We start from the raw sequence: 21,479 nt of genomic DNA on the forward strand, positions 1-21,479 counted from the left end.
TGTCCAGTGTCCATTCTGGGTCCGGAAACGGTACTTTTTGTCAGCATTGACCCCAGTAGAAGGTCTGCTGCTGTGAATTTTACACCTCTCCCGCTTAGCGGAGATTGTGGTGTGGTAGAGGACATCTCCCCGAACGTGTGGGTATGTCCAGATAGTTGCCTCGCGGAGGCCTCTTTGTCCAGTGTCCATTCTGGGTCCGGAAACGGTACTTTTTTCAGCGTTGACCACAGTAGAAGGTCTGCTGCTGTGAATTTTACACCTCTCCCGCTTAGCGGAGAGTGGGGTGTGGTACAGGACATCTCCCCGAACGCGTGGGTATGTCCAGATAGTTGCCTCGCGGAGCCGTCTTTTGTCCAGTGTCCATTCTGGGTCCGGAAACGGTACTTTTTGTCAGCTTGACCCCAGTAGAAGGTCTGCTGCTGTGAATTTTACACCTCTCCCGCTTAGCGGAGAGTGGGGTGTGGTATAGGACATCTCCCCGAACGCGTGGGTATGTCCAGATAGTTGCCTTGCGGAGCCGTCTTTTGTCCAGTGTCCACTTTATAAAGTCCATGCACTCCAGTGAATAGCATTTATCCATTTAGATAACTTTATTATTATTATTATAAGGATTTAATTACTTATTCTTACACAGAAACATAATGTGTGTCTTATAGCATCATATAGCATCATTTAAATGCTTAATTTGTAGTTTTAATGTGCAAATTAAACTTTTTTTCAATACTCTAGAGGGTACTCTTATTTTGAAGAGATCGTCCACCGGAAGTCTTAAATTAGCTCACTAGATTAGCTCACTAGACGCTGCCCACACAGAGCATGGAGCTATGAGCATCACCTGTATTGTATGCTTCATTGGTGATTAGCACCATGTCATATAGCAAAGACAAGGACAGTTATCAATATAAATGAGTATAAAGAAGTTATCCAGACAATCTCTTAAACTGATTTCTTAAAGGACAACTTTAGTTTTTTTCAACCAAGGTTCATGTTTTAGGTTGTTATTAGAGAAACTAAAAGATGAGTGTTTTATTTTTTTCATTTGCTGCTTTCTTTCGTTTTAGGGATTTTAGCTGTTTTTGACAGGGGGGCGGGGGCATTCGAGCATGGGGCTAAATATGTATTTTTTTACAACATTTTATAGCGATTTCTTTTTTAATTATTTACTATAGTCCTAATAAACCCCTGGAAATTTCATCTGGCCACAAAACATCACGAGATCTACTGAATGTGTCAAACTGACATTGAGCCTATGACACACATAGTGTGGCTTCCCCCCAGTAGGCTACCTTCACATTCAGTAGATCCTGTGATTTATTTGTGGCCAGATGTAATTTCCTGGGGTTTATTAGGGCTATAGTAAATAATAAAAAAATAAATCTCCATAATATTTTGTAAAAAAATACATATTTAGCACCATGCTCGAATGCCCCCGCCCCCCTGTACAAAACAGCTAAAATCCCTAAAACGAAAGAAAGCAGCAAATGGAAAAAGAATAACACTCATCTTTTACTTTCTCTAATAACAACCTACAACATGAACCTTGGTTGAAAAAAACTAAAGTTGTCCTTTAAGGTCCAACTGAGCCAAATTCCAAAGGCTCCCAAAAATAATCTAAATGGGAACGGTGGAGAACTGAAGTCTGAGAAATGCATTGCATTTGGTAATTCCAGTCTTAGGACGCCTTATTATTACCTTCCTATTAGCTTCTTATGATTTGCTGCCCTCCTCCCTTGGGAGTATGCCCATAGGTGGCTCCATGGGCAGATCAATATGAGGGTCTGAGTAAAGATCAGTCACTTAATTGGGCAGCAGGACTGAGCGATTAATGTCAGAGAGAGGGACAGGCAGCTGTGGACTGGCCAGCTCAGCATGGCCTGGCCACAGGGTCAAGGGCACCAACAGAGGAGGGAGGGTGCTACTTGGTGAGCTCCAAACACACCCTTGCATAAGACCTTTCAAACAACCTTTCCTATTTTAAGCCTGTCCATAATACAAACTCCAAACAAAGGCTTTGGTCAACTTGCAGAGTTTCATAAAGAAAATAAAAAGAATATACAAATTTGCTGTCGCATGCCGGAAATAGACGATCTCTAAGATCTACAAGCTTGTATTACATAGAATGCATATAGCAGATGATAGTATTGTATGACAAAGTGTAAAGCAGGCTATATAGTATACATCCAGAAAATGGTAAAGCACAGCATTCAATTGAGAATCGAACAGGGCAAGTAAATCAAGCATCAAGTTGTCTTTTCCTCTGGTTTTTAAAAGAGATAAAGCCTCTCTGTCCCTCAGCATGGGGTCAATTCAAAGTCCCTTGGAGCTCAGTCCAGGGCCCCATCCTACCCCCTAGCGACCCCCGCTAGTCAAAAGGTGATCACAGGGAGTGTGTCGCTGATCGAATTTGATAATGAAGAAGACCCCTCTAAGCTGCTTTGCCCCACATGTTAAAATCTCTTCAACACTCGATAAACACTAGGACGCCCCCTCCATGTCACTTGAACAATGTGTAGGTATTGATTCCAGCTAACTGGCTCTTTAATACCTGGGGTCTGTGGCCTGGCCTGGGGAAATGCATACTGACATGTGACAGGAGGAGCTCAATAGGAAAATGCTGAAGAAAGAATGGGCTTCACCATTTAGCATTTCTCTCCCATTTTGTTTTAAATTACACATCTGCTGAAGAAAGGAGCCTCACTCCCTGCCTCTGCACCTGCTGTTATAGGACACATATATGGGTGGACGGATGGGGATCACAAGAGTCCTGTGCTGTACTGTAAATGAGCTTAAAGAACTGTCAAACAGTGTTGGTTTGTAATTTACAAGGTTTGTTAAGGTGCATTGACAAGTCAGCATCTCATTTTCACTAGTCATTTTAATAGAAAAAGATAACCCCCCCCCAAAAAAATGAACGAATACAAAAAGAAACTACTTACAGCATATTTACAGCGCTCATGTACAACATCTTCCATCTTACTCTCAACATAAAATGGCACGTTAGCTTGTATACTATAAATTATAACTGCAATTATTGGATCTCTAGATCAATACTGAACCAAGGTCTGACATTGTGAAGGACTATACAGTATGTTCTTTCTGTGCGATTCCAATACCTATCTTTTCTTTCATGCAGTGCACAGGGCACAAAGAGACTACTGAATATATTCAATATCATGTTTTGTACTATTGAATGAATATATTCTATCAAATCTACCAAACTGGTAGTAGCAGAGACATTAATTAAAACCTCTGTCTGGGGAAGTATTATAGAATTACTCATATTTGAGAGCCAAACAAATGACCTTAATATGAACCACATTAAACCTGATGTGAGTATACAAGAAAAGGGTGGGGGGAAAAACAAGTGCATTTAGGTAGCAACGTTCTGTGTTCCATAGCCTCTATGACATTAATGCAATAATTTACTCTAAAAAGTAGTCACTTGTGACTACAGGAGTATGCATTATTATACAGATGAGGTACTCGAAGACATTGGCCCTCTACAACACAAGGGCCTTTCTATAGTGCAAGTTGGGCTGAGCATAAGGCTCGGCAGCAATAGCATATTAATCACCATGATTCAACAGACAATGCCCTGGCATTTTACATACTCTAGCACTTCTATAGAAAGGTTTTATTTGTGAATCCTTGACAAGACCTTAAAAGAAAAGACCAGACTCAACCAGAAGAAAAAACATTTGACAGAAGAACACAGAAATAAGGTAACATAATTCACACTGGAAAAATCCTGAGTGAACTTGAACACTCAGGATTTTACAGTGTTGAACCGAAATGAGAAAATGATGGTTTGCCTCAGATGCTCAGCAGCAAAAGGGGCTTGCACTGCAATGCTCTTGACGGATAGGGAGGTAGCGCCTTTCAACACCAACAATCAGAGTACGCTTTGTCCCTGGTAGAACACTAAAACCAGAGTTATATTAAGCTTTGAGCAGAAGTCGCGCGCATTGTGAGCTTGTAGATCTGCTGTTTTCGGTGCGCGACCCCTGCACACAACAAAGCATAACGCAGGCTTAATGGGCTGAACCATTGCTCCTTTATCCGCCCTTCCCACCCTCTGTCTTTCTTGACAATGAGTAACACCATAATGAAGCTCCAGCACTGGACTCAACGGCCCATCGAGGCCACCAGGCAGCGCTCCACTGCAGCATTTCAGTCTGCAAGAGTGGTGTCAGCTCCACATGAAGGCAGGAAATTATGAGGGGAGAAGAGTGGAGGGTCAGAGGTCATCTCTTGACCTTTGCGTCCTCCTTGAGCTTCCAAAACATGAGCTCCATGCAGGCTGAAGCATCCTCGCTGGAGTCGTGGCCCTCCACTGGAAACACACACAAGATTGAAAATAAATGAGTGTCATGACACAATCTGTACAAATTGCATTTATTGTTTGTTTAGGGTCCACCCCTAGACTTTCTATTCCACATTTACAGCTATATAGATACAATAATAGAAATGTAGGGTTACTTGCTGATTAATAAAAGTGTCGGCCCGGATCTGGTGTGGACTGGTACACCGGTCTGGTGTAATGGTCTGAGTTTCTACAGTAGGCTACAATGTAGCTTGACAGTGCTTTGCAGGTTCGAGTCCCGTTCCTGATGAACTTTTCTCCCTCTCCCTGTTTCCAGACTGACTATTGTGCAACTATAAATAAAGCCCAAAAAGCCCCCCAAACTTGCCCAAAGATATCTTAAAAACGTCCACGAAGTGGTTCAGGAGGTAGAGCGACCGCTTGGGAAACAAAGGTTCCCATTTCGATCCCTGACTCCCTGTGGGTTAGTAAGTGTGCTCTCGATGGTATTGTATGGTATCCTCTGCCGTCAGTGTGAACATGTGTGTGGATGGGTGAATGTAATGCAGATTGTAAATAGGTTTGGGATCCTGTAGGATTTTGTAGGTGTCTTTCCGGCACCCCAGAGCTCCTATTTTGAAGGCATCCCGGCACAGATTGTGTTAACAGTCCGATTCCAAGGGACATTTGAACACATTTCACAGTTGGAAGAAACTCCAGTCATTCAATGTTAATAGTATTTGTAGTAAATAACAGTAGCACAATTTGAAATTTGTAAGTAATAATAAGTCTCCAGAAAAATAAAGTAGTCTGTGTGTTGGACTAGGGCAGGGATGTAGAACTCAGTTTGGGGTGGGGGCCGTATTGGACGAAAACCCTAGTTACTAGGGTTTGACTGGATTGCACCCCACCTTGTGGAGAGGGGGAGTTAAGGAAGTGTAGTCCAGGAAGGAAGTGAGACCAGTGTCTGTGACATCACAGACACTTAAAAATATCAAAAACAAGGTCTGACAGTGTGATAAACCCGGTTCTGGAAATGGTTCCAAATGTGATGGAACCGATTGCGGTTCCTTAATTTTGGATCCAGTTCCGGATCCCCAACCCTAATTATAAAAGTGATCTAGGGATCCACATGGTAATGGCATGGACACACAGACCGACCCCGTTATAGATGGCTAGACTGCAGAGCCACGCAGGAAAAGGGTATTCCAGTATACACACATAGATCATCTTTTGCTTGAGCTACTTACCATTGTCTTGGATGATCCGCTTGAGGTGGTCGGCCATGAGGTTCCTCAAGGCACGCTTGTAGGGCAAGCCAATTCGGTGAGGAAACACGATAGCTGTGTCCACTACCATACTGTGGATAAGCTGGAATAGCATGGCAGGAAGAAGAGACAGGTTTTAAAAGGTTTAAGCCCATGATCAACTTGACAGTAGAAATGTTAACTTGTTAAAATGTTAACACCAGACTAAAATAAAAAATGACAGCCTCTTATGCACAAACCACACCAATGGGTCGAGACGCAACAAAGCGGTTTTATCGTTCGTCGCAACGATGTGATATGTCCTGTTGCACTTCGGTGCATGGTGGTGCATGTCGACCCAACTGATTAAATTCAAAGGAGCTGTGGTTAATTGCTTGCAACAACATGCATCTATTTGTGTCTATATGCGTTCTGCTAGGAACCGTTGGTGTGGTTTGGACCAAACTTTATAATTTGTGGGGCTACAAGAATAAGTCCCATATCTGTAGCTAAGTATAATACGGTACTTTGGTACAGTACATCTGTAGTTTAGGAGCAGTTTAGGAGAAGGAGCATACATTGGGATACCCATCTACAGTATATTGAGCAATATACTGACAATTTCACATAATTCATTGATGGTTTATTTTATTCCTGGATGATCTACACTATAGTAACAAACTACCAGTCATCATCACACATACCCATGGAGGGCATTTGGGTTCCAGGTTGAGATCTACTGAGTGAGAGTACCTTAAGAGCTGAAAGGTCGCTCTCCAGACTGTGTCCTACAAGGATGGACTCTGCGCTGAACATACTGAGTAGGACTGCCTGAACATCTCTTATCGTGATGGTGGCACTCTCCAAGTCCTCCTCCGTTACTCCTGAAAACCTGCTCAGTCGATAAAGACGTAGTGTGTTTGGAACAGTATCTAGGACTGTGGTTATTTGAAGGCATTCCGACTTACAAAACAAAATTATGACTTAATTATGCTACATTAACAAAAACTTGCACACACTGTACTGTAAAACTCTCTATGCTATAACTGTTTTGATATTCATCCAATCGTCAGTTGTGTGAAGCAAATCGAAAGGATCAAAATGACAGGGATTAAAGCGTAGTTTTGGAAAAGCAGGCCTTCTTCAAAGAAGTTGGGGGAGTTTAATGCTTGTTTACAAATAGACTTTGGGAGAAATTCTATCTGTGAGACAGTACACAGTGGACGACTGTGAGAGAAAGTGATGAGTGACATGGGTTTGTAAGCCAAAGCTATCCGTGTGTGTGTGTGTGTGTGTGTGTGTGTGTGTGTGTGTGTGTGTGTGTGTGTGTGTGTGTGTGTGCGTGGGGGCGAGCGTAATTCTCGTATGAGGTGGTGCTTATAGCTGCCCAGTGCCCATCCATGCGCAAATGCTACCATATCAAGTTGCAGGAAACTAGTAAGAGTGAAGTCTCACCGTGTGTTGTAGTCGACCACTTGGCTGTCAGGTTTCACAAATGTGTCGTAGATTACTTTGAGCTCAGAATTTATGACCGTCACCCTGGTCAGGTCCAGTCCTTGCTTCGTATAGCACTGTTCCGCAAAACGAGCACAGAGTGAATAGAGGAGAGCCAGTGTCTCCATCTATAGGCTGTTTAAATTGAATACATTTTCAACTGTGGACATTTTCTGAAATGGAATCCTGTCCCTCACCATCAGTGTAATTTGTATTGTACTTTTACTCCACTACATTTGTAACTGTCGGGGACACTTGGTGTTAACTTAACTTTAATTGTTATTTTTCGTTGCTTATGTGGTTAACCTTTAATTTGACATTTCCTGTAATTTGGTTCCCCTTTTACTTTGGAACTTCCTGTCACCGCACCGACACGCACATAAGTCTGCTCACATCACTCACCTGATCATTCACACACGTAGACAGCTGGTGGATGGAAAAGAAGCTCCACTTCCGCGGACGACTGCCGCGACGGCCAGATTCCCGGAAACGCTCTTCTCCGCGGCAGTCGTCGGCGGAGGTGGAGCTTCTTTTCCATCCACCAGCTGTCTAAAAACCCGGAAAAACAAGCTGCGGACAGCTTCTTCTGTCCGCAGCTGTCCTAATAGGTGACACAGTGACAGGGGAGAGAGCAGCGTATGTTTGAAAGTAGCAGCGCCAGACGGTATGTTTTATTTTGTTTGCAGCATTCATGTTCATACTAATTGTGCAATGTTAAAAACCTGCTAGATGATGTGTAGCGTTGGTCGACTGTTAAGTGAACCTGTCCATATTGTCTGCTTTGCTGGGACATTGACCCATGTGCCAAATACCTGCATCTAATTATCCCTTAATCGTTTGGTGATGTTTGAAGTCTAAGGTGGCTTTCTACTCAGCCTTTAGCCCCTCAGTTAGCGGAGCGAGGTACAGACTTACCTTTTGTTTTGTTTGTTTGGATCTCTTTCTTTGATTTACTTTGGGTTTAGTTGCATTTTGTTTGGTTTATTTTCATTGTTTGTGGTGCTTTTGATTCATGATCTGCTTGTTTGTTTATGGAAATTACTTGAGTTATATATATATATATATAAACATTTGAGTACTTTTTCCATCACTGCTCACCATCTCACAATCCAGAGCGTACACGCCTCCGTTACCGTCTGCGGGCAGCTGTTTACTGAACGTCGTCACATAGCCGTCCAATGACTCCTTACGTCCATCCTGCACATGTTGCTGTGAAAACACAAAAGGTTACAAATCACACACTAGAGATGATCTGACTCAGTCTGCACCAAATGAAAGGACATCTAATGAAATCAGTATGCGTCTACTTCAAAGAAAAATAATGGTCCTGGAGACTACCATCTTCTACTCTTACTGTGAAAAACAATGGCAATATATTGCCCCCTAGTGGTTTAATGTACCCGCTGCATGGATGCAAACTTCAAATAAAAAGTCTGAACCATAGTTCAGTGTGCAGATTTATCCTTTAAACTAAGTATGTGACCTTTTGAACCCAGTACCCACTCTCAATGTGCATATAGTTAACCCCAATGGCAATAGTGTAAAAGGATCATTACTACCACTGTTACACAACACAGTTGCATTTCTAACAATCCAGCAAACAGAAAAAATACCAGGCATATAAGAGAATGTCAGAACTGTGAAAGGATAGGTCAGGATAGGTCAGTACGTTTTTCTTTCCATCACTGATTGGTGCCAAATCATTTGAGAGGGAGAAAAAGTCAAGTTTGTTGAAATAAAAAAAGTTTGTTGAAGGTTTCACAAACTGGATCATTCATTGTCTGATTTCTTAATAGACAACAAAGAATGACATTGAATGATAATATATACAGGTATTAGGAGTTGTTACCTTGGTCACCTGGCAACCTTGAGAGCCAACAGCCCCAGAGCAGCAACTGTAGCTCGTTTCCCAGCCTCCAGACACTGGCAGACAGACAGAGAGAGTGAGATAACAGAGCACAGCAGTAGTTAAGATTTGATTATACAAAGACATTAACGTGATAAGTATTTGGCATAAAAATTTACAAGTGTACCTTTGTGCCTCCGTAGGCGCCCCCAGTGATTATTACACTCCTCGTTGCGCACACAGTTGCCATTAACGTTGATCCTGTATTCTGTCCCACATCGACAGCATATCTTGGTGAATGCTGGATACGTATCATAAAATAGAGGGGTAAGATTTAGACGAAAAAACCTTAAATCAATCTCAAACACTTGCATGAATGAATATGGACAGCTTTAGTCATAAACGATTAATAACTAGAGGGGAACCTATGGGTAGATCGGTTGGATGGGCGGTTCTGGACAACAGGATATCTATATATCTTTGCTGTCAGGCAGAAACCAGCAAAGAATCTGAAAATCAAGATCTTTTTTTTTTTAAGTGGTGCAAACCACTTCTACATCCAGCTTACAATGCCCTGTACGTGTTTGTGTGTGTGTGTCTGTGTGCGTGTTTGTGTGTGTGTCTGTGTGAGCATGGAACGAGAGAAGTATGTGACATGGCTGCCACCTGCTGGACGCACGGGAGTTGCACCACTTGGTTCACACTGGTGTGATTTTTCTTCAGCAATTGAAATAAAAGTAAAACCTTATATATTTTTAAACAAAGCAATACTGCCTCACAAAGTCAGTATTGTGACTTTACTTTATATATTGTCAGATACTTGTCTTGCACGAGAGGGGTAGAGGGGGTGGAGTTAGCTGCTTTAGCAGACAGTTTGAGGGTCCGATGGAGTTAGCTGGTTTTATCAGAAGCACTTTCTAATATTTGTTCATTGGCTCAATATTTTTTAACCAACACAGAGTAAAGGGTGTTCAATAGCACTGATTTAAGGGGGGGGGGGATTACAAACATGAAAAATGGAGTTAGCTGAATTCTGCCGGACAGCAACCAATATGCCATAGGCATATAGATATCCAGTAGTCCAGAACCTTTGCCATTCCATATAGTATATGGACATATCAGTCGGATCAGCGGTTCTGGACAACCGCATAACCAAACTACTCGATGGTGGCCACGCACTCCCTTGAGTCCTTGCCAATTTACTTGAATGGTATGTGATGTCATTCACAGTCCAGATGTGCATATGACCATATATAGGCATAGCAGTCGGATCTGTGGCTGTGGACAACATGCGTGGCATATATGCCCAGATATGTGCGTATCGGGTACGTTTATGGTCATGTCGGAGTCATAGTGACATGCCTATATATGGACGTATTCATGGTTATGTCTGAGGGTTTGTTTATAGTTATGTTTTATGGTTATGTCTGAGTCATAGTGATGTAGCCTTGGTCCTGCCTATACAGTATATATGGGCGTATCGGGTTTGTTTATGGTTATGGCTGAGCCAGAGTGATGTGTCCGTGGTCTGCCCCCCCTGCCATTAGCCAATTTTAATATAATAGGATATGAACACTGCTGGGTAAACATGGTCACTCACGGTCTGCAGGGGCCTTCGTCTCCGGTAGTTTGTGGATCACAGCCCGCCCGGATGTATCTGGGTTTGATCTCGGGTATCCATGCTCCTGGAGCTGCTCCTCTGTCAGCAGGTAATCGTTCAGTTTCCTGTACAACACCACCTCTGCACAGAGAGCACATGACAAAACACTTCCTCAATACCTCCATTATAACATGGAGCATACAGAAATACAAGGAGGAATGTTGTTTTGTAACATTGCTCTTGTTCTATGTAGAGAAAATTGGCCACTAAGCAGATTCACTTGAACAATTGGGAGTTAAGACAGGAAACACTGCTGCAGGAATTGATCCATTGTTTCTGCAGTTAGGGGAGTCCCTCTAACCGTCAGCCCACCATGTTGACCTTAATATATAATGCAAAACCAAGTAAAGTGTGAAGCGCTGGTGGCTGCAGGACACAGGGGCTCGCAGTTTACAGAAAACAAAATAAGAACAACTCTTCCTCTGGGCTTGGTCACAAGGATAGGATACTGAATCGGACACAGGGGCTCGCAGTTTACAGAAAACAAAATAAGAACTCCTCTTCCTCTGGGCTTGGTCACAAGGATAGGTTACTGAATTGGACACGGGCTCGCAGTTTACAGAAAACAAAATAAGAACAACTCTTCCTCTGGGCTTGGTCACAAGGATAGGTTACTGAATAGTTTCATTAAACAGCCCTACGCCTCCTCTTCGCTGAAAAAATAATAAACAAGCTAGAGCTTCAGTGATAAGTCCTACTAACCTACATGCAATATAGTGCTATATACTGTACCATACTGCTGCAGTGTTGGGCAATATTACTTAGGAGAGTAATATCTTTACTTTACTTATTACTCCTTAGAAAAAGTAATAATATTACATTACTTATTACTTGGAATCAAGAGTAATACTGTTACATATTACTTTATATTACTTTTCAACCGGGCCCCTTCCACCCGCAAAAAGAACACAATCTGTTTAGCCAGCTCCTTTTACAACTGAATCCAATTCATTGGAATAAGAAGTCTCCAATCAGCCAAACTGAATAATTGCAGGATATACAACAAAAATAGTCATCAGTCTCTCATCAGCCTTTTTATGCTGCATATTCCACATGGGATTCAACATCAACAATCTGAACTGCACACACATGGCTGCAGCATCTCAAAGCGGACAGTAGGCCTATATAATACATAAATAACAAACAATAAAATAAAGCAACAGTCTCTGAACTTTTTGAGGAAGCCTCTCAAGACAGACTGTTGACTCACGTCCAATTCAAAGGAAAAAGAGGGCGCTGCTATTCCTTTATTTGCCGATGGGTTCTCAGATTGGAGGCAGCCTAACATTGGACCTCAAAGTTTATTTTTCCAATGCCAGAGCGGTTGCGCAAAGACCCACCCGGCAGCACTGTTTAATGCAATTTATTTGTGCATCATTGCATGTATAAGTATTTTTGTTGACAAAGTTGTAAATGTCAACAGTATAGCCTAGGCCTATATCCATAACATAAGCAAGCAGAAAGTAGAAGCCGTATCCGTGTATCAAATTGTGAAAATATTATAATAACAATAATAATAATAATAAAATGATTGAAAGACAGAACTAGTGTATTGTCTGCTAGCGTGATGCTTGCTTATTCTATGGATATACATACTGTTGACTTTTACAACTTTGTCATGAGTAATAAAAAAAAAAAAAGTATATTAAACACACACAAATACATTGCATTAAACAGTGCTGACTCCGGGCAGGTCTTTGAGCAACCGCTCCGGACCATGATGGATCTGATTAAATGAGGCCGTGTCAACTGTTCATGAGGGACGGGTTAACCTCTCGTCTACAACAATACACCCAGCGACGAGCCAATTCTTCAGATTTGTGTTTCTCGTGCGTCTTTAAACAGATGCTTCAACACGTTTAGATAAAGTGTTTTTTTGCACAAGCAAAGTTTACAGCAGACATTAATATACTTGGCATCTTTGACGGACAAGAATGCAAAATAATACCGATACATTTCTTTGTCATGGTCTCTATTGTTTTTTGGAAGTGAAGCGAGTGAGACCTGAGACGAGACCCCAGACGCATACGCTACGTCATAACTGTGCGCAGGCTGTGCAGGCCAACAAAAACAGATCTACAAGCTACAACGCACGTCTGTTTTTACTCGTTGATAGCTTGTAGATCTGTTCTATTTTTGCATGCCATGCAACAACCATCTACTATGAGTGCATAACCGAACGAATGATCCAAAACAAATGACGCTCATTTGTAAGTGAAAGTAATAAGTAACGAAGCGTGTTTTGGCGGAGTAAATAGTTACTATATTACTATTTCTGCAGAGTAATTCGTTATATTACTCGTTACTGGAAAAAGTAATAATATTACAGTAATATGTAGTAACTCGTTACTGCCCAACACTGCTGCTGACTGATTTTACATTCTGCAAAAATAGCTTACAATGCGTCTATTAGATTCTACTAAAGGAAAGGACTGCTATTCAAAGGCTAGGACTAGGAGCCACCACAGTGGTGCACGGTTAGAACTTAAACCATTATCTAACCTGTGTGGTTTGGGAGGTGGTCTAAAAAAGCTGTAATGACTATGACAATTAGAACTCAACAAAGGTGACCCGTCTGACAATCTAGAAATTCTAGATAACATGAAGGCCTTCATAACAACGTCACAATGCATCACAATGTGCCGCAAGGGCCGCAACACATTGTAAGCTGGTAAATAAGCTTGTTTTCTGTGTAAATATTTTGTGTAGTCTAGGGAAGAAATCTGACCAAAAGCTCAACTAAGCATATAGGGTTTAAGAGGTTAAATTGGATTGTAACGTGAATGTCACGTTACAATCCAAGGGCACGATGAAGAACAGAAAAAAACAACAGCCAAGAATATAAAAATCCCCAGCAGAAGTGAACTCAAGCACTGTATCAACAATCAAATTCACACCCTTGTTTATATTTTAGGGATACTAGGGTCCATTTGTGACCATGGCCAAAGGAAGCCCTACATATATCCCTGCTCCTCACCAGTAAGTTTCTCCTCCTGCTGTCTGCCCATCCTGTTAATGGTGAAGCTGGTGGTAGCAGCCAGACGGCCCCCAAGCAGTTCCTCATGGGACAGAGCCTTCCTGTTGCCTGTGAATGCTGGGGCCTCTAAAAAGGAGAACATGACCGGACAGAAAAGAAATGTTGTGACAGACGAGTCCTGCACACATACTTTGTACACGACACAATACTTACTTTGATGTTTTGCTTAGCTTGGGCTAATTGCATACATTTGGTACACAAACCTGCGTGTAGGTGTGTTCACACGGCCATGAGGACGATACAGCTGAAATGTACATATTGACTCTGTACTGTGCAGTGCTTTGATTTATTGTTGAATGAATGAAAACTGAGCTGACATACTGGTCACTGGTGAGGGAGCGTAGTTGCTCTTCCCGCGAAGCTTTTTCAGAGTGTTGACGGCTACGTTGAGGTAGATGTTCTTGCTATTGCTGCGGTCGTACACAGTCTTCTCCTCATCCAGAGCCTGAAACAACAGACCCTGTTACAGTGGGGTTCACATTTTCCATGGTTCAGGGTTGTATATTGTTACATCTTGTGTACAGGTACATAAGAGTAAAACCTAATTTTGTTTCTACTACATCGATCTGATAACAGCACTAGGTCAACCCGGACGAATAGGGATTGTCATACTAGACATGTCATATAACCCAACGTCCTAGTCGAATATCCCCATCCACACTACAGTATATCCAATGAGCAACTCTCCCAGATCCGATAATATGAATGGAAGTGAGTCTTCGTTAGTCTGAGTTTGCTACGTTTCTGAAATGCTGAATGTTAATTGCGAGTCCACATTTTGTCTTAACCGTTTTCAAATGTGGGCATTATTACTTGCGCGAGCAGAGTGTGCAAGTTGATGACGTTACTTAGGTACGTTTGGTGATCGGCTGGGTATGTATGCATGTACAGCACCTTTCCAAAAAAAGTATATATCATGGAAAAGTTGGTTTATTTCCATAATTCCATTCAAAAGGTTTAACTTTCATAGATTAGATTCAGTGCACACAACATAAATGATTTCAAGTATTTATTCGTTTATCTTTACACAATTTTGGCTTCCAGCTCATAAAACCCACTAAAACTGAATTTCAAAACATTAGAATACTGTGAAGAAATCACCATTTACTCCTCATTTTTTGCAGAGCATGAATGTTTTAATCTGAATGCCACATTAAGAAATTAGGATCACATCAAATCAAACAAAATATGGTACTTTCAAAACAGAAATGTCAATCTTCAATACTTGGTTGGGAATCTCTTTGCCTTCATCACTGCCTCAATACGCCGTGGCATTGAGATAATCAGCCTGTGGCATTGGCCAAGAGTTATGGATGCCCCTCATTTTCCTCTTGACAATACCCCATAGATTCTCAATGGGGTTTAGGTCCGGTGAATTGGCTGGCCAGTCAAGCACTGTGATGGCATGGGCATCAAACCAGGTTGTGGTGCTTTTGGCGGTATGAGCAGGGGCCAGGTCCAGCTGGAAGATCCTCAGCAGAAGGAATCATGAAGTCCTCTAAAACATTCTGGTACTGTTGTGGTGACCTTGGATTTAAGAAAGCAGAGTTTACCAACACCTGCACTGGACATTGCACCCCAAATCATGACTGACTGTGGATATTTCACACTGGACCTCAAGTAGCTTGGATTCTGTTCCTCACCCGTCTTCCTCCAAACCCTTGATTCCCAAACACTTTACTGGGATTCCATAACTCCCGGGCAATGCCACAGGCTGATTGCCTCAATGCCACGGCGAGGCAGTGATGAAGGCAAAGGGATTCCCAACCAAGTATTGAAGATTGACATTTCTGTTTTGAAAGTACCATGTTTTGATATGATTGATTTGATGTGATCCTAATTTCTTAATGTGGCATTCAGATTAAAACATTCCTGCTCTGCAAAAATTGAGGAGTAAATGGTGATTTCTTCACATTCTGTTTTACGTTGTGTGCACTGAATCTATGAAATCTAGTTAAACTTTTTAAATGCAATTATGGAAATAAACCAACTTTTCCACGATATTCAAATGTTTTGGAAAGGTGTAAGTATGTAATGTATGTATGTCGGGTAATTTTTAACAGTTCCCTAAGGACCACCTGTAATTATGCCATTGCAAATGTGCCATAAAGTGTTATGGAAGGGGGCGCAGAGTGTTCTTCCTCCATACCATCTGAAAGGCAGCATCCTCTGACGGGCAGAACTTCACACATTCATCAATGAAGGTGTTCAGGTAGCGCTGGCGGACGTTGGTCGGCACCTTAGCCCCAAAGTCAGTAGGGATGACAGGACGCTTCATTGAAGAGCTCTGGGACATGGGGAAAAATTGTATTTATTTAAAATATTAGACATTTATAAAAGGTTCTCTATTTATATATAAAAGCATAAAAGTTAGTTAGTTGCCAATGTGGAACACCAGTTATCAAGGCTAGACAAATACAGCGCTGTGCATACAAAATGCAAAGCAAGAATAATATCATATCAGTAGAAGCCAAAACAAAAAGCATGAAAATACAAATGATAATTGGTAACGAAGACAAAATATTTATCCAAAAAGCCTGAAGTCTTAAATCCTACAAGACATGTCAGTAAGTAATTTATAAGGCAGGTATGATGGCATGTGTGCGAATAATGAGACACTGTAAAAAGCTGTGCTAATACCTTCATGGTGGGTGTGTGCGCTACCCTCTTCTGAGCAATGGTGGTGGAGGTCTTGGACAAGATACCAGTGAAGGTGTGGGTCTTGACAGACAGATGAGCCGTGAGGTTAGTGCTGGGGGATAACACTCGACTGGAAGCTGGCTTGGCATCTGCAGGTATCGAGTTAAACACACAGATTACTTCAATCCACATGACGACTGTCATTGTACTGGTACTGGCTCACAGCTCACACATGGAAGATTTTGAGATGGCTGGGTATTCAAATTAGTTGGAGGAAGCATAGTAGCATACAAAGTAAAAGTAAAGAATTATTGACTCTAATTAAAAGTGAAACCCCAAAGACAATTAAAAAAAAAAACTTGAGTTGGAAATAGAAGTTGGAGATGGTGTTTTACCATATTTGGTAGAGGACCCAGACACTGGGTTGGGACGGTGTGCTATTCTCTTTCTCTCTCCAGAGCAGCCAGGGCTGGGGCTCAGGGAGGCTGAGGCACTCTTGACAGCGGCAGCAAGCTGGGCAGCCTGCTGCTGGGCTATCTGCATCCGTTGGTAGCACATTTCCTGGGCTGAGGGTCTCTTGTACGGTCGCACCTTGGGGGTTGTCTCAGCCTGGCAAGACAGGTTAAACCATTACATTCTAGGGATATCTACTCCAGAACAAATAACCACACGAACGAGAGGATAATTACTGTTGTAAAGGCCTACATAGCCTACACCTACATTATGCTTCTATGCAAATAATGTATCATTGTTAATGTATGTTCTTTGATGCCTTGTACTTCTCTGTGTAATCTCACAATATATGGTTACATTACTTCTCTTCAATGAATATATATATATCCTAATCCAGGATGATGTTAAAATGTCAAACTCACACTTACTTTTTCAGCAAAATGGGACACCCTCTTCTTCTGACCAGGGAAGAGAGTAGTTAAAGTGCTCTCATTGCCTTCTTCATCCTCTGAATCTCTAGAGGGCTGAGAACAACACACTGACATGATTCCTAACGACAACAATTGTCATTCAAGACATAATCATGTTGTTGTTTTATTTTGTATTATATTCATGGGAATCTAGGCAGTTAAAACTGGCACGAGGATGGGACACTTACAGAAGGTCAGGTGGATTAAACACAGTCGGCATGAGATATCACTGTCTGTTTCAACTACTGAATGTGTTGGGTTAAAGGATGAGGACGGTGCAGCAATAGGCCTACCTGTTTGGCTTGTCTCCCCTTGTCCTCCTTTTTCACGTCTTTGGACTCGTTGAAGATCCGCAGGCACTCCTCCATGGGATCTGAGTCAAAGTCCACATCCGCCTGGAGGGTTGAGAAGTCCACTTCTCCATAGTCGATGTCCTCTTCCACACCGCACTCACCCTCGTCCTCAGAGGAGGAAACCGTGATCACTGAGGCTTTTCTCTTGTTCAGACCTCCTCCCCTCTTTAAAGTGCTGTCCAATGTCCTTGCCACAACTTCCTTGACGTCATCGTCTGCCTCATTTGCGGGCTCCCTCTCATCCGGGCTCTCGTCGCCAAAAAGGTCAGCATGGCTCAGACTTGCCACTCGCCGCTTCTTCTTGACTGAAAGGTTCCCATCAGAGGAGCTGCTGCTCTTCTTTATCTTGTCTTTAATGCTCAGAGAGCTTCCTTTAATGTTCCTGCTACTGCTGTTGGATATGCTCTTACTGCTGCTGCTGGAAACACTCTTACTGCTTTTCTTGGTGTCCTTTTCCATCCTGCTGCTGTCTAGTTTACCATTGTTGTGATGAATCTTCTGCCTGCTGTGTTCCTTTTCCTTGTCCAATGACTTGGGTTTCTTGCTTTCCCCTCCTCCATTTTCCCTGTCCTTATCTCTCTTGCCCAAGTCGCCTTTGACCCTTTCTGCGCTTTTTAACTTGCTGTCGTTTCGCTTCTGTTCCCTGCCTTCCCTCAGAACTTTATCGTCCGATTTGACCTTGCTTTTCTCATCATCTTTCTTTCCCTGACTGTTGCCGTCTTTTTTCAAAGACTCGCAGACTGACTTTTTTGTCGACACTTTGTCCTTGCTGCTGGGTATGTTTCTATGGTTACCACCATGACTACTGCTAGATGTCTTACCCAAGTCCTTTTCGACTTTCTGCGCCTTCTCACACTTGCTGCTCTTCTTTTGAATTTTGATTGATTTTGAGACCGCCTTTTCATTCTCCTCTTTATCTTTCTGCAGTCTATCATCCCAGCTGTCCCACTCTTCTGTCACCCCTGCCTGCTCTCTGGACACCTCCTTGCTCCTCTGTGTCAGCATACTCAGAGCTCCTCCCATTACCTCCTTGCTCCCTGCCCCAACAGCATCTTCAACTGAACCACCATTGCCTTTCTTTCGTTGGAGGCTGCTAAGCGAAATGGGCCGGTATTCTGTCCCAGAGCTCTCCTCCTCAGAGTCAGAAAAGGTGTACTTTTGTGTGTCTATATTCTGCTGCCGAGGCTTCTTTGCTGTCGGCACGTACTCATCATCTGTTGATAATCGGCGGGACCCTGACAGTTTACAAGATTTGCCCACCTCTATCTTAGCAGCCTGTACACTCTCATCCCTCTGTTGCCGAGGCTTCTTTACTGCCGTCGGCACGTACTCCTCATCTGTTGATAATCGTCCCGACCCTGACACTTTATGTGCTTTGCCAACCTCTATTTTAGCAGCACGTGCACTCTCATCCTTCTGCTGCCGAGGCTTCTTCACCGTCGGGAAGTACTCCTCATCTGTTGATAATCGCCCTGACCCTGACAGTTTATGCGCTTTGCCCACATCTACCTTAGCAGCCTGTGCAGTTTCATCCCTCTTAATCTTCCCGGCAATTGTGGCAGAGTAGTTGGAGAGGGGGTCATACTCCATGTCTGTGGATGGTTTGGAGTTGTCCAGGGTGTATTTACACTTAGAGGAGGAGGAGGATTTGTGATTGGAGTATTTAGGCACGTGAGGAGAGGAGACCTGGGGGGTGTACGTCTGAGAAGCAGACTTTTTCACAGAGGTGGGGACATATTCCATAGAGTTAGCATGGTTCCCCAGACTGTCTGAATCCAAAGTGTACTTGCTGCAGCCAGGGGTGGGATTATAGTCCACTGTGGCCATTTGATAACTCCCAGGGTCATATGCCAAGTGCGCTGTCACTGCTGATGGACTGGATCTGTTTTTAACAGCTTCCACCGGTGCAGGCAAACTGGCGGAGGAGCTCGGCTCATACTCGTCATCCCCGATCTGTGAGAGCTTCTTCTTCTGGCGTTCCACCTGAGTGCGGACCGCCTCAATTTGCTGCTTGACCAGCTCCAGAGCACCACTGAAGTCCCCTGATGAGTCTCCATTCTGCTGCTCTTCATGCCTTGTGACCTCTGGCTTGCATGGGTCATACCCTTGTTCTGAAATAACAAAACATACATCACATGGCACTTTAACCCACTCAGGGCGGGAACACCTTTTGGTGTATTAAGCATTATGTTTATGCTTTATTGAAATATAGCAGATCTACAAGCTCATAGCGCAGCACAGAGTGCTGTGCTACGTGTCGCAGATCTTTGAATATATATTCTTTCAAAGTGAACGTTTTTAGCTAAAATATTTGCTTCTGGTAGGGTCCCTGGAAGGAACACCATATATTCAGATGGGGTCCGCAGCCAAATACAGATAATTCTGGGGGTCCTTGACATGAAAAAGGTTGAGCACCACTGACATAGAAACATAGGTTTTTCAGAAAACTGTTTCTGGATTTAGAAGACATTTTATAGAATTTGTTCTCAGGTCTACTTAACAAAAGATCCCAATGTTGAACATTCAAAACCCACAGATAAATATTCCGTTCAGTTACCTAAGATTTCCAGGGCTTTTTGATTGATTGATTTATTAACAGTTTGCAGAATTACAGTACATTTTCAAGTACAACTCAATACAAAAACTGTTAACTGTGAGTGGACGACACCATAAAGCATTACACTTGTTTACAATAGGGCCCACCATTTTCAATTCATCAAAACATTTAGAGACGCACGAATATACACAACTATATAGTCAAAACAGGAAATCATCATAGGAGATAAAAAGGGAAAAGAAACATACAGTGAGGGGGAACAGGGGTGGGTGGGGGATTCAGATTTTAGGGGGCCAGTTTCGAATTGCAGCCGTCCGTAGGTGCCCTTTGAGAGCAGTTTTGAAGGAGTCAAGGGATTCGCATGTCTTAATGACTGTAGGTAGGGCGTTCCACATTTTGGTGGCATAGGAGCGAAATTAATGTAGTCCCTTGTTTGTGCTAACACACTAAACACAGTAACATCCTCAGTGTTCGTTTTATCCATTGTAACTAAGTCAGAGAGGGTCCATTTGGTTACATCCACACGGGATTTTACTGTGCGCATGCATTGTGATATAAAAATATAATACATGCAGACTTTTGCGCAACGAAACCAAAACTGCTGCACATTAACACGGATAGCCGTATGCTAAAAACAATGTTAACTACATCAACATAATCCAAAAAAACAAGTACCCTTGTGTTTGGACTGAAGATCTCTCTGCTTTTTGGCATCGATCGCGGTGGCGAGTGACGTCCGTCTCTGTTGGCTGCTGTGTCTGAAGTGACAGTACGGTCTCTTACACCCATTTTTGTCGCCTTTGTCGTCGCTATATTCCTTGAAAAACGGGCAGTCAATCCCTCGGAAGAAACCGGTGGACCTCAGCATTATCTCCAGATAATTCTACCATACCCGCCGGCAAGTGTTCGGGTTAATGTAAATTCGAAGTTCGCTGGAAACAATACATTGAAAGCCTTTGTACAAGCAACGGAATAATAACAACGTCCCTACGGCGCCATGTTGGATGGTCGGAAAGGAAATTGTCGCGAGAAGTCCCACTCCCACGTGTCGCATTCTCTACTACGTCATTACAAATACGGAACACAGACCCCAGGGCACACATTTCTTTACTACTCTATGGTCGTATCCTAGTCTCTCAGTAGACGTTTGCTTTTTAGGCCAATTTAAAAGGTTTAGCCACTTCACTTCAACCATATTTCACACTTAAAATACAAAAAAAATTTGTTAAACGCCTACATAATAGGCCTACTAGTAATACTGCATGATAGACCTACCTATACATGATTATAATCACTGATATTCTGATAATAAAAAGCAATAAAACATACACAATAAATTAACGATATCTACCAACTAGATATCCGACTAGTCAAACTTCAAAGGTCGAGCTTTGCAGTCGATCTATTTATCAACTCAAG

The 21,479-nt window shown here is 42.6% G+C and overlaps 1 protein-coding gene across 2 annotated transcripts; it reads right to left on the reverse strand.

Annotated features, from left to right (window-relative positions):
• Nucleotides 1-2,855: 2,855 nt before the first annotated feature.
• On the reverse strand, nt 2,856-21,058 carry rexo1 (REX1, RNA exonuclease 1 homolog). 2 transcript variants are annotated; one of them, XM_083767786.1, is made up of 16 exons: nt 20,736-21,058; nt 17,444-19,614; nt 17,109-17,204; nt 16,623-16,836; nt 16,228-16,376; nt 15,737-15,874; nt 13,909-14,032; nt 13,528-13,653; nt 10,491-10,631; nt 9,078-9,191; nt 8,894-8,967; nt 8,143-8,253; nt 7,006-7,121; nt 6,304-6,442; nt 5,554-5,674; nt 2,856-4,333 (listed from the first exon to the last, which is right to left on the reverse strand). In XM_083767786.1, exons 1-16 carry the CDS (start codon nt 20,926-20,928, stop codon nt 4,245-4,247), a joined length of 4,116 nt encoding a protein of 1,371 aa, XP_083623912.1. In that variant the 5' UTR covers nt 20,929-21,058; the 3' UTR covers nt 2,856-4,244. The 2 variants fall into 2 exon arrangements, with proteins under 2 accessions (XP_083623912.1, XP_083623911.1); XM_083767785.1 differs by having other exon boundaries at nt 13,909-14,047.
• Nucleotides 21,059-21,479: the final 421 nt, after the last annotated feature.

The sequence above is a fragment of the Protomyctophum parallelum genome (genome assembly GCF_964188405.1).
Source record: "Protomyctophum parallelum genome assembly, chromosome: 6".
Taxonomy (NCBI): Eukaryota; Metazoa; Chordata; class Actinopteri; order Myctophiformes; family Myctophidae; genus Protomyctophum; species Protomyctophum parallelum.

Coding starts and splice junctions, on each gene's coding strand:
- rexo1 (XM_083767785.1), bottom strand. CDS start 20,928: ATGCTGAGGTCCACCGGTTTCTTCCGAGGGATTGACTGCCCGTTTTTC. Junction 10,632..13,527: donor GCAGGAGGAGAAACTTACTG/GTGAGGAGCAGG, acceptor CTCTCTGTGCAG/AGGTGGTGTTGTACAGGAAA. Junction 4,334..5,553: donor GCGGATCATCCAAGACAATG/GTAAGTAGCTCA, acceptor GTGTGTTTCCAG/TGGAGGGCCACGACTCCAGC.